Source organism: Camellia sinensis, chromosome 12, assembly GCF_055761805.1.
Source record: "Camellia sinensis isolate YWXY chromosome 12, ASM5576180v1, whole genome shotgun sequence".
Classification (NCBI taxonomy): Eukaryota; Viridiplantae; Streptophyta; class Magnoliopsida; order Ericales; family Theaceae; genus Camellia; species Camellia sinensis.
The window spans coordinates 47,500,449-47,514,050 of NC_138972.1; the positions used below are offsets into that span (position 1 = coordinate 47,500,449).

Sequence of the window (13,602 nt, forward strand, 5' to 3'; positions counted from 1 at the left end):
TGTGCCTGAGGTCCTCTTGGTCCATAGGGAGGTATATTTGGGACTGGTTGTCCCTATGGTGCTGGTTGCTATTGAGGGTATGGGTGACCCCTGTGAGCCTGTCCTGCAAAAGGACCTGCGAAAGGTGTTGGAACAGGTGTTGTGTCTCTTCCAGTCGCAGGAAACCCTTCCAACCCCCCGGGTACAAATTCGAACAAAGGATTAGTGAACCCCCTTGTGCCAGGTATGGCTTCAAACATTGGATTTGGAAACATCCTTATGCCATTTTCTTGTGTTGGCCCAGATCCACCAATTTGCATCGTTTCATTGTTAAGTAATAAGGTATTTTGATTTGTCACATGCCTCGAAAGAGGGTCATACCAAGACTGAGGTGATGGTCTTTCATAGTTTTGATTACTAGTTTGACCATTAGTATGTCCATTGCTTTGCATAGGTTGTTTATCTCTAGCCAATCTTTGCTAAGGGACATTTAAAATTTCCTCTATGTGCCTTGCGTTAGTTGGTTGATGGGTATTTATTCGATCCATAAAGGATATTGCCCATCTTTCCATTGTGTTCATTAACTGCTGTCCCATGGCACCTACTAAACCTCCCCATAAATTTATTAGCTGAGTAGGTGGAACAGTGGATGGTCTAACTCCATGGCCTCGTCCAATATTTTGAACATGTGGTACTTGCTCTGAAGTGCTGGTCTGTTCGACCATAGGTTCTGATAAGATAGGTACTTCCACAGGATGTGTTATCACATTATCCTCTGGATTAGGTATTTCTACCTCTCCTTCCACACCTTCTTCCAAGCGTTCATTTTCTCCTTGTCTCCTACGTCTAGCCATTTCAATTACTCCCACCGGGCGTGCCAAAAATATATGTTGGATTTGTTGGCTTTCGAAGGTTAGTATTGTAATTTTAAGTGTCCCAATACGGATCAATTAGTCCTTACAGAAAATTAGTTGCCAACCAATTATCATACGATTGTGTTTCAGTTCTTTCAGCCTCAACGAAAAGGACTTTTACTAGTGGCTTTATTTAAAAGAATTTAGCAAACAACAATTAAATGAAGAACAATTGTAGCATTTCATTAAGTAAAAATGAAAGACTTACAATGATCTAATTCTGCCTTGTAGAGGTTTACAGCAACAAGCTACTTGAAACTACGCCTATGAATGAAGTGCAGTGCAGAAATTTGAAGTACAGAAATGTAAAGAACAAGAAATGTAAAAACTAGAAGGAAAATAAACTAGATAAAACTGATTTCTAAATCTGAGTCCGGGAGTTCTTTCTGGGGCATTCTCTGCTATTTATACTTCTTAATGATAACCATCGAAATGAGCTTCTAGCCGTCAAATCATCCCTCCATGATCGCTGATCATGTTTCCTTACAGTTAGCTCCACTACACCATGTCTGCAGTTAGGTTTCCCTCCTGATTTTGAATTTAAATATATGAGTAACCATTAAAGCCACGCCATCTTGCATCTCTTTACTGATCCAGTGCTATGCAGATCCACAATAACCAATACTAATTGTCACGTGTGTGATTACGATTGAAGATTTGAATTGTCTTCCCGTAATGCCCTCATCCTGCCACGTGTTGAACTGTGATTGGCTTGTACAAAATATGTAGCCAACAATATTATTTTAATTTTAAGTTATATTCCATTTATTAAAATAAAGTTAAATGAAATAATTTCATCATAATGTTTATTATTATATTTAATTTATTAAAAAAAATAAAAAAAAAAATGGATAAAAACATCAATAAATTTTACAATGTGATTTTGTAAACTATTTAGTTCTCCATTTTTTTTTTTATAAACTTAAAGGTCTTATTAAAGTTAAAATTATAAAAAAGGTAATAACTTATTTGTGTTTAATTTTTGAAGAATAAAAGTGAATTTCTTCAAACATGAAATTACACATTTGAGCAATCCGCATTATAGAGGTTTTGAATTTTCTCTTATTTTGGAACAAATCCTATATTACGAATAAGGATGTAACATTCCAATGTAACATTCTGAGCCTTCGTTTGGCATGTCAAGCCTTTTGGCTTTTTGGCTATTTTAACCACAAAAAGATAAAATAAACTTTTTAAGCCAATGAGTTAAAACATCACATCCAACCCATAATCATTTTATTTTTTCTCTCATAAAAGTCAAAAAAATCTAAAAACTTATCCCAAACTAGACATTTTAACCCTATGCTAAAATAGTCATAAAGCCAAAAAGTTAACTCACATCCCAAACGAACCCACTCCAATATAACACTAAAAAAAAAACTCATTAGTGTACTTTTCGCAAATGTAACATTCGAAAAAAAAAATTTGGGTAAATTACACTTACACCTCTTGAGGTTTATGTTCATTACAGTTCTCCCCCTCACCTTTTGGAAATTACATCTCCCTCTCTGAAGTTTAAAGTTTCATTACAAATTCTCTGCTCAGCAATTTAATTTTTTAAATACCAATTTTGCCCTCACTGGATAAATTACATTGACACCCCTCACATTTTAGAAATTACAATCCCCTCCCTAAGGTTTAAAGTAGCATATTACCAATTGCCCCCTTGGTTAGTATTAGATGGAAAAAAAATTCATTAAAAAAAATTTAATTGGAAAAAAATTAATGGAAAAAAAAAACTGTTAGTAAAATTTTTAAATTTCTGTTTAAAAACCAATGTAAACTCATTTTTTGAATTTACATTTTTTTCCTCAAATTTACAAACTGAGACAACCATTTATAAACCAAAAAAATTATCAAACAAGTTTTTATGATAGTTTTTAAAATTTTTGTAAATATAAATTGAAAATTGAAAACGAAATGGTTACCAAATAAGCTTCAAATGGTAAAAATGTCGTAAAATTAACAAATAATTAAATAAGTTACCGATGTAAGAAATGACTTATCGAAATATTCTTAGGCTATGTATGGTTTGATTTTTAGAATTTTTTTAAAAAAATTAAAAATTAATTTGGTTAAGAAATAAGAAATAAAAAATAATTATCATTTTGATATAATTTTTATCTTTCGAGTGGTTAGAAATAATTTTTTACACATTAAATTGAAACAGCCATATGTATGTATATAACCTGTCCAAAAGTTAAAATGATAATTAGTTTTTACCCTTAAATGATAATTATTTTTTGTTTCTTAACCAAATTAATTTTTAATTTTCAAAAAAAAATTCTAAAAATCAAACCATACATAGCCTAAGAATCTTTTCATAAGTCATTTCTTACGTTAGTAACTTATTTAATTATTTATTAATTTTACGACATTTTTACCATCTGAGGCCTGTTTGGTAACCATTTCATTTTCAGTTTTCAATTTATATTTACAAAAATTTTAAAAAAACTGTCATAAAAACTTATTTGATAATTTTTTTGGTTTATAAATTATTGTCTCCGTTTGTAAATTTAAGGAAAAAACGAAAATTCAAAAAATGAGTTTATGTTGGTTTTTAAACAGAAATTTAAAAATTTTACTAACAAAATTTTATTCAAATAATTTTTTTTTCAATGAATGTTTTTTCAACTAATACTAACTGAGGGGCCAATTTTTTTTTTTTTTTTTAACATAGAAAATGAGGAACAGAGCAGAACCACCAAGTTAAACAACACTACACAAATTACGTAGAGCAGAAGAAGGGTGTGAGACCCAATCTAGGGAAAGATTTCCATGCAGGAAGGCTTGGGCCACCCAGTGAGCTGCTCCATTTGCTGCTCTCGGACACCACTGGAAAGACAACTGACTTCAAACAGCCATCCCCTTGATGTCATGGATAAAAGCTCCACACTCTCAAGGGGAAACATCCTCTGAAACACACAAGTGGATGACATATTTATTGTCGCTTTCCACAACCACCAGTGCTGGATTGTACTCTTAAGCCAACTGACAAGCGAGTCGGCAAGCTAGAGCTTCGCCTTGAAAAGAGGAAGAAATACAACACTTCTTGGTGATTCCATCAATCAGCTGACCCTTAGAATCCCGAAGGACCGCTGCAACTGCAGCTAGATTAGAGCCCCTCTTAACAGCCACATCGCAATTGATTTTTAAGTTCCCCATAGACAGAGGCAGCCAATTTGCTACAGGAAAAGTGACAGCAGCCTGAAACGGTGAACGTGAAATAGATCCCTGACCCGTAGCTGACTCAAATTCTGCCATGGCCATCCGAACTCAAGATAAGACTAAAAGAGGATCAATCGGCTGGTTGCTAAAGATAAAATCATTCCTGCCCTTCCAAATAAACCAACCAGTCCAAGCAATTTGCTGAAAGAAAAACTCCCATTCAGCAGTATTTTGAAACTGCTCCATCATAGCACACGACCATTCAAGGACCGAATGGATGGAACTCCAGTTGACTCTGAAATTTAGATTACTCCCAAACCATACTGCGCGAACTCAATTACACCCAAACAGAAAATGCTCCACCGATTCGGGTTTGGATTGGTAGATTGGGCGGAGATTAGAAAAAGCACACATTCTCCGGACCAAGTTCTCTCTAGATGCTAGAGCATTTTTGCACACACGCCACCAAAAGTGGCGGATTTTTGGAGGAACTTTGAGAGCCCAAATGTGTTTCCAAAAATTACTAGGAGGTTGGAAGGAAGAAGACGGAGTTTGTGTTAGAGGGTCATGAACAAGGGACCTAGCAGTGTGATACCTCGAGGAGACCGAATATGATCATTTTGATTCAAAATGCCAAACCTGAGAATCTGCCAAAGGTGCCAAAGCAATGGGAATAGAGGAAATGGCTTTAAGTTCAGAAGCTGACACAAGGGATCTAAGGACATCCAATTTCCAGCTCTTTGAAGTGTTATCAATAGCATCCTCCACTTTGTTAATCTCACAATTCACAGGTTGCATAGAGGTGACTTTAAAATTGGGGAGGGAAGGGACCCATTTGTCCTCGCAGAAACGGATGGAAGACCCATCATTGACTTGCCACCGGACACCTTTTTTTAAAAGTTCCCGTCCTTGCAGAATGCTTGCCCATGCCCAAGAGGCCCGGCGACCTTTATTTGCAAGCATAAAGCTAGAATGAGGGAAATAAATGCCTTTCAAAATACGAGCACTGAGAGAATGCGGATACTTTAGCAATCTCCATCCCTGTCTTGCGAGCAAAGCCAAGTTAAAGCTGTGGAAATCACGAAAACCCAATCCTCCTTAGAGCTTGGACATCACCAATTGATCCCATCCAACCTAGTGGATCCCTTTCCCATCCAACTCCCCTCCCCACCAAAATCTGCGAATGTAGAAATTCAATTTAGCACAGAACTTTTTTGGAAAAGCGAAACAGGTCATTACATACGAGGGGATTGCTTGAACCACCGCCTTTATCAGGGTTTCCCTTGCAGCTTGTGAAATCAATTTCATCTTCCAACCCTGAAGTTTTGACACCACTTTTTCTATAAGAAACTCATAAGCCTCCGCTTTCGATCTACCCCAAAAAGAGGGCAGCCCCAAATATTTTGCAGATGGGTATGAAACCTAAAGGCCAGACATGGCACAAATAGAGCTGCATAAAGTTGGAGACACATTAGAGGAGAATTGGACACTTGACTTGTCAAAATTAATCATTTGACCAGAAGCATCACAATAGGTTGATAGGATATCCAAAACTTTTTGACATTCTGAGACCTCTACCTTTAGGAAAAGGAGCACATCATCAGCAAATAACAGATGACAGAGGGTTGGGCAGTGCCTTGTAATCTTAAATCCAGTGATTTGTCGGTCCCTGAGACTTATTGAGAGAAGATTAGAGAGTACATCCGCCACCAGAATAAATAGATAGGAAGATAAATGATCCCCTTGGCGAAGCCCACGAGTGGGAATGAAAGAGGCCCTTTTTTCACCATTAACACAGACTGAAAAGCTCACAGTTGATATACATTCCATAATCCATTGGATCCACTGTGGATGAAAACCTATTTTCTGCAAAACTGCGGCCAAGAAATCCCATTCTATACGGTCATAGGCCTTGTTAAAATCAAGCTTTACAGCCATATAACCCACTTGCCCACCCTTCTTCAGTTTCAAGGAGTGAAAAGCTTCATGCGCTATGAGGATATTATCTTGAATCAACCTACCCAGGACAAAAGCTGACTGGTTTGGGGAAATTAACGAATCGAGCACTTTTTTCAGATGATTGGCCAAGATTTTTGTGATGATCTTAACAATAAAGTTACAAAGGCTGATAGGACGGAACTGTGATAAATTTGTAGGATTACCAACTTTGGGGATCAGAACCAAATTCGTTTGATTGAGCTCTTTGAGCAGATACCCTCCCACAAAAAAACTACGAACAGCTTTATAAACTTTGGTGCCAACCACATCGCAATAGTTTTGAAAGAAGAAACCAGGGAAACCGTCAGGCCCGGGTGCTTTAACAGCGCCAAGTTGGAAAACAGCAGTTCGAACTTCCTCCTCAGATAACATGGAAATTAACTGACGGTTCATTGATTCAGTTACCAGTGGCTGAACCACAGAAAGGGCTTCATTAAAATTTCTATCTCCCACACTTGAAAACAACTGAGAGAAATATTCCAACATATGGCTATTAATTTCAGGGTCGGATTCCACCCAGCAACCACTCTCATCTTAAAGTTTAAGGATTTGATTGCGCTGACGATGTTGGATCATTATGGCATGAAAAAAACTAGAATTTTTATCCCCATAATTTAACCATCTGACCCGTGACCTTTGATGGAGATACATTTCTTCACGAGCTAGTAACTCTTCCAACTGAGATTGAATCTGATTTTGAAGCTCTGAATTATCATCAGACAAAGGTTGTGACTGGATATTTGCCAACTCCGTTTTCAGGCGAACAATCTGAATCTTGGTGTTCCCGAAACACTCTTTACTCCAACTCTTTAACCCCCCCTGCACTCCTGTAGCCGATTAACTAGTTAGAACATTGGCGATCCAGCTTGAAACTTGTCCCATCGGGATTTAATCACATCAAGACAACCAGGGCTAGAGGACTACATAGTTTCGAATTTGAAAACCTGTGGAATGTTTTTTAGAGCAACACAACATTTGAGAATTAAAGGATAGTGATCTGACCCAAACAGGGGCTTATGAAACACTTGGGCGCAAGGATAAAGTCCACGCCACTCTACTGTAGCCACTGCCCGATCCAGTCTCTCTCGGATATTGTCAGCACCTCGTTGATTATTAGACCAGGTGAAAGGTGGGCCCTTGAACTCCAGATCCATAAGAGCACAATCAGAGAGCAACTCCATAAAAGCTTGAAGCTGACTCATGCGACACTCTGCTCCTCCGGACTTTTCTTCCATACAGCTGATTTCATTTAGATCCCCTATACAAAGCCAAGGGTAAGAATTTTCATGTGCCATCTGACGAAATTTGATCCAGAAATTTTTTCGAAGTAGTTTTTGGAGTGGAGTGTACACAAAGGTAGCTGCCCAACTACTCTGACAAGCAGGTGAAGAAATAACACTATGGATCATATTCCGCGATGAAAATCAAACATCAAGGTGAATATCATCAATCCACCATAAGGCTAAACCCCCTGATATTCCAATGGGATCAACATAACATTTGTGAGGAAAGTGAAAACGTCTGCGAAGTCAATCCAGATAACCCGCTTTATTCTTTGTTTCCATTAAAAACACCACTTTGGGGATCTGGACTGTCAGGGGTCTTCCCAAATCCTGACAGTTCCAGCTAAGTATCAACATGGTGGGTGTGGCTGTTCTGGGCCAGCCACCAAAGCCCAATTCCCGTCCTCAATCTCACTACTATAAGGATATGTACTAGGCACTTGAGAAAGATACTCTATAGAACTAGTAGACAAAAGATTACCTAGCATTGCAGCTTTCATAGCCCATTATGTTCCGAAGAAACCTCTTTCACCTGAATATCGAACAATTTCACTCTACTAGCCCTTCTACCTTTCCCAACTGATTTTGGAGTCTCATTCCGGGTGGATGATCTAGTTTTCGTAGAGATTGTCTTTGAAGTAGTAGGAGAAGGGATATCCAACACAGCAACAAGAATGTTAGTGAGCTCAGATCCTTTAAGCAATTTAGGTTTTCGAGCAAAAGCCTCCTCCATCTCAAGGGCCTTACGTTTTAGAGTTAACGTATTAAAAGCAATGGACATACATTCATCTAGCACAATTGTCTTTAAATCAGCCTTTGGGCTAGAGGGTGGGCTCAACTCCACAATACTAATGGGGCGAGCCAAATTGTCCAGAGTGGGAACTGGGCCTAGATCTGATTGGCCTTCAACAGGTTCGGTAACAAAATAGGGAGGCCTGGTAGAAACATTTGGCCCAGAGTAGTCAGCCCCAACACTTGCCAGATTATGGCCCTTTGGTTGTGGCCCATCTAGTTGAGACAAAATTGAATCACCCAAAAAGCCGAAGAACTTGTACCTGCCTGGCTACCAGATTGTGCAGGAATATCCATTTTGTCCATACTATGCCCCAACAGCTCCACGTCCCCCACTCCTTGTACAGCTGCATGTTCCACAGATCGTGCTACCATCCCCAACTTTATACCAGCCTCAGTACCGTTTGCCACCTTCTCACCTGCCTCATCTCCACGCGCCACCACAGACTCGGAACTGGATTGAGACGGCGATGAAAGATTCAAATTTGGCCGGATTCGAGCTGCTAACTCATCCACTTTTTCCCAGTGATGTTCAACCGGTAATCCCGAACTTCGTGCTATACCAGTGCGTAGTCTGGGGCCATACCCAGACGCTCGCCCCTTATCTCGAGAAACAAACTTACACACATTCCTCTCATGGCCAATCCTACCACAGTCAAAACAGAAATCCGAGAGCTTCTCATATTTAAAAGAAATCCAAGGATTTGACCCTGCTACTGGGGGCGAACCACCCCTGTTCAAGAGAAAACCTCGAGGGAGAGGCTTAGTGACATCAATCTCAACCCTGATACGGAGAAAATTGCAATAAAGGAGAAGACCCTCACAGTAAGCTTCAACACGAAGCAGATGCCCGAGCTTATTCCCTAGGATTTCCCCATTGGCCTTCATCATCTTCTTTAGTGGTAGACCATAGATTTGAACCCAGAATGGGCACCAGGTGAACTGAATTTCTGAAATAGGAAGCCCCGCCTCCAAAGGTTGAAGAATCAACAGATGACCCATAATGGACTAAGGGGCCTCCTGCAAAAACCCAGCTTCGATCCTCACTATCATCAAAAGTAAAAAGGAACAAATTATCATTCCAAGGAGAAATGGTGAAAGAGGCTCGCGTCTTCCAAGCCCCATTAGTGGTTAGGACTCGCCCAATTAGACATCGGTGGGAGACTTTTCCCAACGCCGCAGCACTATCCTCTAGTTCAATAGAATCCAGCTTGGAGACGGAAGTCGACGAACTCGCCATACAAACCAAGGAAAATAGAGAGTATAAAGAAACAAAAGAGGAAAGAGAGCAAAAAAGGGCAAAAACCAGACCAGAAACAAAATAGAGAAGAAGACCTAGGGGGAAAGAGATGGAAGAAAATGGGAACAAATGTGAGGGGTGTCAATGTAATTTATCTAGTGAGGGCAAAATTGATATTTAAAAAAATTAAATTGCTGAGTGAGGAATCTGTAATGAAACTCTAAACCTCAAGAAGGAAGATGTAATTTCTAAAAGGTGAGGGAGGAAACTGTAATAAACGTAAACCTCAGGGGGTATTAGTGTAATTTACCCAAAAAAATTTAATGTACTTTTGCTAGATATAATACTCCAATGCAACACTAAAAAAAATTCATTTGTGTACTTTTCCTAAACGTAATACTCTAATTAATATAATCACAAACATAACATTTCAATCAATGTAATCTCAAACGTAACACTCCAATATAACACACAAAAGTAATGAAAAAATTCTTAATGTACTTTTCTCAAATGTAATACTCATAATTTGAACTTATATGTTTGTCCAAAACTTACTAAATTTTTTTTGTCCTTCTTTTGAAATGGTTTGAAAAATCTCATATTCTTTTAGAATGGTTTGAAAAATCTCACATCATTTTTTTTTTTTTTTTTGAGTGTTACATTAGAGCGTTGCGTTTGAAAAAAATACATTAAGGAGTTTTTTTATGTGTAACATTGGAGTGTTACACTAAGGAGTTTTTTTAGAATATTATGTTGTGTTACGTTTGTTAAAAATACACTAAGAATTTTTTTGAGTGTTACATCAAAGTGTTATAATTTAAAATTATACATTTATCCCAAACTTATTAAGAAATTTTCATATTCCTTTTAAAATGTTTAAAGAATCTCACACATTTTTAGAATATTTGAACAATTTTATATTTTAAGTTATTTTTATACTCCCTTTAAACTGATTGAAAAATTTTACATTTCAGGTCATTTTAAATTTAAAAAAAAAAATTCGCATATGAAAACTCATCTCAAATTTGATTTTTATAAATTGTGTATCTTAACTTTCTAACAAAAAATAAAATAAATGAATGAAATATAATAGAAATAATGATATAATTATAAATTTAATTTTCAAATAATATATTAAATTTACCTTTTTAAATTAATGGGACTCCTATCTTAAAAATAATAATAATAATAATAATAATGAGACTAAATGTGTGTTTGGGAAGGGGTTTTTATGTAGTTTTTTAAAATTGTAAGATTTTATTGGAAAAAAAAATTTTGGTGTTTGAAAAGATAGTTAGATTTTTTTATAGCTTGATATAATGTTTGTGAGAAAAAAAGTGAAATGATTAAGAGATTTGATGTGATATTTTGTTTGAATTTTTCTCTTTAATTTTTCAAAAACTTTGTTTTTTAGTGAAAAAAATATTAAAAAATCCTAAAAAAATTGTTGCCAAACACCGCCTAATTTTTTAAAAAAATCCTTGGAGTCAATCAGCAGTAGGTAGTTTCTTTCTGGCTTCTATATACTAGTACTAGAGGACCAGGTACACCCAAAAGCCCAAACAAGAAAGAAAGAAAGAGAGAGAGAGAGAGAGAGAGAGAGATGGCGGATTTGTTCCACAAGCAGGCGAAGCAATACGCGGAGACACGGCCGAATTACCCAGAAGAAGTGTTTCAATTCATCGCGTCTAAGACACCTTCTCACGACCTTGTTTGGGATGTCGGCACTGGTAGCGGCCAAGCAGCCAAATCTGTATCACTCTCTCTCTCTCTCTCTCCCCCTCCTTATTTCCACTCGATCCACCGACCTACTAGCAAGTTTCCTTATCGGATAATCATAATTTTATCACTTATTTTTTTTATAGATATAATTTTAAAAATAAATCGTTCGTTTTTTAAAAGGTAAATTACTTTAATAACCCTTATATTTTGGTTTGTATGTTGTTATAATTTTAATTGGTTCGATTTTGGTAATATATAGGGGTTGTTTGGTTTTTAAGTTGGGTAAAAAAATTACAAAAAGACAAAAAGAAAAAATCACCATTTCAAAGCTATAAAGCTAATTAAGGTCAAGTTTGGCATGTCTTGAAAAAGATAAAAAGTCACTATCTTATTTAAGTCACATCATCTTATTTAAATTACATCATCTCTCTAACACATCACTTCAAATCCAATCCAAACCCAACCCATATTTCATAAAAAATAAAAAAGTGTACTTATTTAGATCATTCTAAACAAACGAATAAAAAAATTTCAAGTTAAAAAAGTAAAAAAGTCAATTAAAAAAGTTTTTGTCAAACGAAGGCTAAATTTTCTCAATTTAATTCAATCGCTTATAATTGTATGTAATTTTTAATAAAAAATTTGCACACAAGTAACCTAGGTTATGCTTTTAGATAAAAAACTAATAATAATAAAATAAAAATTTATTAATTTGTTCAATTTAATAAGTTAATCACAACTAATTCATATATATTTTTTTTAATCAAAAATACTAACGGCATCATCAATTAGATTAAATTAATACAAAATTTAAAATTAAGGTTAAAATTAAATCAATTAAGAATGTAAAAGCTAAAATAAGGCAAAATGTTGGATTAGCAGTGTAATTTGTCCTTTTTTAAATCATTCTGTTTCTTTTGTTGGTAACTAGAGGAGATACTGATCATGTAATATAATTATCGGGTTAATGTGATTTATATTTTATAAATAATTTATATGTTAGAATTTTAGAAATAAATGAATTATATTATTGAATTGAGAAGAGCAGAATTCATTGCTAAACGTTCCCCCCAAAAAAGTGATTGTTCATAGTAGCACAAGCTTTTGAAGCAACACGTAATCACATTATTTTATTTTCTCATCCTGAAATACAAACTAATGAGTTGTACATTAATAAATACATATATAAGATTTATTCATTTGTATCTAAAGGTAAGTAAATACAATAATAAAATGGAATTATAGTTAGCATTGATAAAGGCTTAAATTAAACTTAATTGTTTAGTAATATTGTACTAACAAAAATTAATCACTTGCAGTTGTCTGAGATCTACAAGAATGTGGTAGGCACAGATACCAGCCAAAAGCAACTTGATTTTGCACCAAAACTCCCCAATGTGAAATACCAATGTACCCCTCCCAACCTGTCCATGGCCGAGCTCGAATCCACTGTTGCAGCCCAATCAAGTGTTGATTTAGTCACCATAGCTCAAGCCCTCCATTGGTTCGACCTTCCTACCTTCTACCAACAAGTCAAATGGGTACTCAAAAAACCCAATGGTGTGATTGCTCCATGGTGCTACACTATTCCAGAATTCGACGGCAGCTTCGATGCTGTCTTTCGACAGTTTTACTCTGATTCGAAACCTTATTGGGAATCGGTGCGCAAATTGGTGGACGACAAGTACAGGGGCATTGAATTCCCATTTGAGCCAGTGGAAGGAGCTGATCACACGGGACCGTTTGAGTTCAAGACCGAGAGGTTGATGGATTTAGACAGCGTTTTTACTTACATAAAGTCGTGGTCAGCATATCAGACTGCGAAAGAGAAGGGTGTGGAGCTGTTGAGCAACGATGTGGTTGAGAACTTCAAGCGTGCTTGGGGTGAAGATGGTGATGACCAGAAGGTTGCGAAGTTTCCGGTTCACTTGAGGATTGGAAAAGTTGGAAATTTAGGTTAGAAGGCTAACCAATTTGGATACTAGCAGGAGATTCTCTGTATCAAAATCACTGCCCCTAGTTCCCTATACAATAATTGTGGTTTGTGATTATCACTATATCTTAAAGCTTGGAGTGCGTTGAGAACAGAGCACCAAGATTTAGAACAGAGGATCCCTAGTGTTGAAATTGAATAATTCACATTAAGGGCAGACTAGGTGTCCATTTTGTTTGTCACAGCATTTGGAGTGAAATTGTAGTAGCACAAGTACAACATCAAGTTAAGAATTCATGAATAACAAGGCAATATTAGAAATTGAAAGGTCCTCTGTTCTGTCCCATTGGCATTCATCCAAAGGATTAGCTCATATGTGCAAGATCAATGCATTTGAACTTATCACAATAGAACAAGGCAAAAGAGGCTGCTTCTTATCAATGGCTATTGTTCTTGTTTTCATCCATCTTCACACATTTAATAATCACCAACCTGCTCCTCTTTGATTTTAGCAATGATATTAACATTTGACACTGTTGAATGGTTGATTAATTTGTTTTGAAATCATATTTA

At 36.4% G+C, this 13,602-nt stretch overlaps 2 protein-coding genes across 2 annotated transcripts; one reads left to right on the top strand and one right to left on the bottom strand.

Moving 5' to 3' along the window:
• Positions 1 to 4,676: 4,676 nt before the first annotated feature.
• LOC145803545 (uncharacterized) lies at positions 4,677 to 9,136 on the bottom strand. Its single transcript, XM_082896843.1, has 7 exons — positions 8,398 to 9,136; positions 7,875 to 8,350; positions 7,004 to 7,432; positions 6,687 to 6,878; positions 5,640 to 6,524; positions 5,301 to 5,483; positions 4,677 to 5,102 (listed from the first exon to the last, which is right to left on the bottom strand). Exons 1-7 carry the CDS (start codon positions 9,134 to 9,136, stop codon positions 4,677 to 4,679), a joined length of 3,330 nt encoding a protein of 1,109 aa, XP_082752969.1.
• Positions 9,137 to 10,792: 1,656 nt separating this feature from the next.
• On the top strand, positions 10,793 to 13,356 carry LOC114312322 (S-adenosyl-L-methionine-dependent methyltransferases superfamily protein). The gene is made up of 2 exons (XM_028258555.2): positions 10,793 to 11,127; positions 12,416 to 13,356. The coding sequence occupies exons 1-2, from the start codon at positions 10,978 to 10,980 to the stop codon at positions 13,055 to 13,057; spliced, it is 792 nt and encodes a 263-aa protein (XP_028114356.1). The 5' UTR covers positions 10,793 to 10,977; the 3' UTR covers positions 13,058 to 13,356.
• The last annotated feature ends 246 nt before the right edge of the window (positions 13,357 to 13,602 follow it).

Excerpts from the sequence above, each read along its gene's own strand:
- LOC114312322 (XM_028258555.2), top strand. The coding sequence starts at position 10,978 with ATGGCGGATTTGTTCCACAAGCAGGCGAAGCAATACGCGGAGACACGG. Across the intron at positions 11,128-12,415 it reads GCGGCCAAGCAGCCAAATCT|TTGTCTGAGATCTACAAGAA; the intron begins GTATCACTCTCT and ends AATCACTTGCAG.
- LOC145803545 (XM_082896843.1), bottom strand. The coding sequence starts at position 9,136 with ATGGGTCATCTGTTGATTCTTCAACCTTTGGAGGCGGGGCTTCCTATT. Across the intron at positions 6,879-7,003 it reads CTCTAAAAAACATTCCACAG|GGGGGGTTAAAGAGTTGGAG; the intron begins GTTTTCAAATTC and ends ACAGGAGTGCAG. Across the intron at positions 5,103-5,300 it reads TTCAAGCAATCCCCTCGTAT|GGATGGAGATTGCTAAAGTA; the intron begins GTAATGACCTGT and ends CTCGCAAGACAG.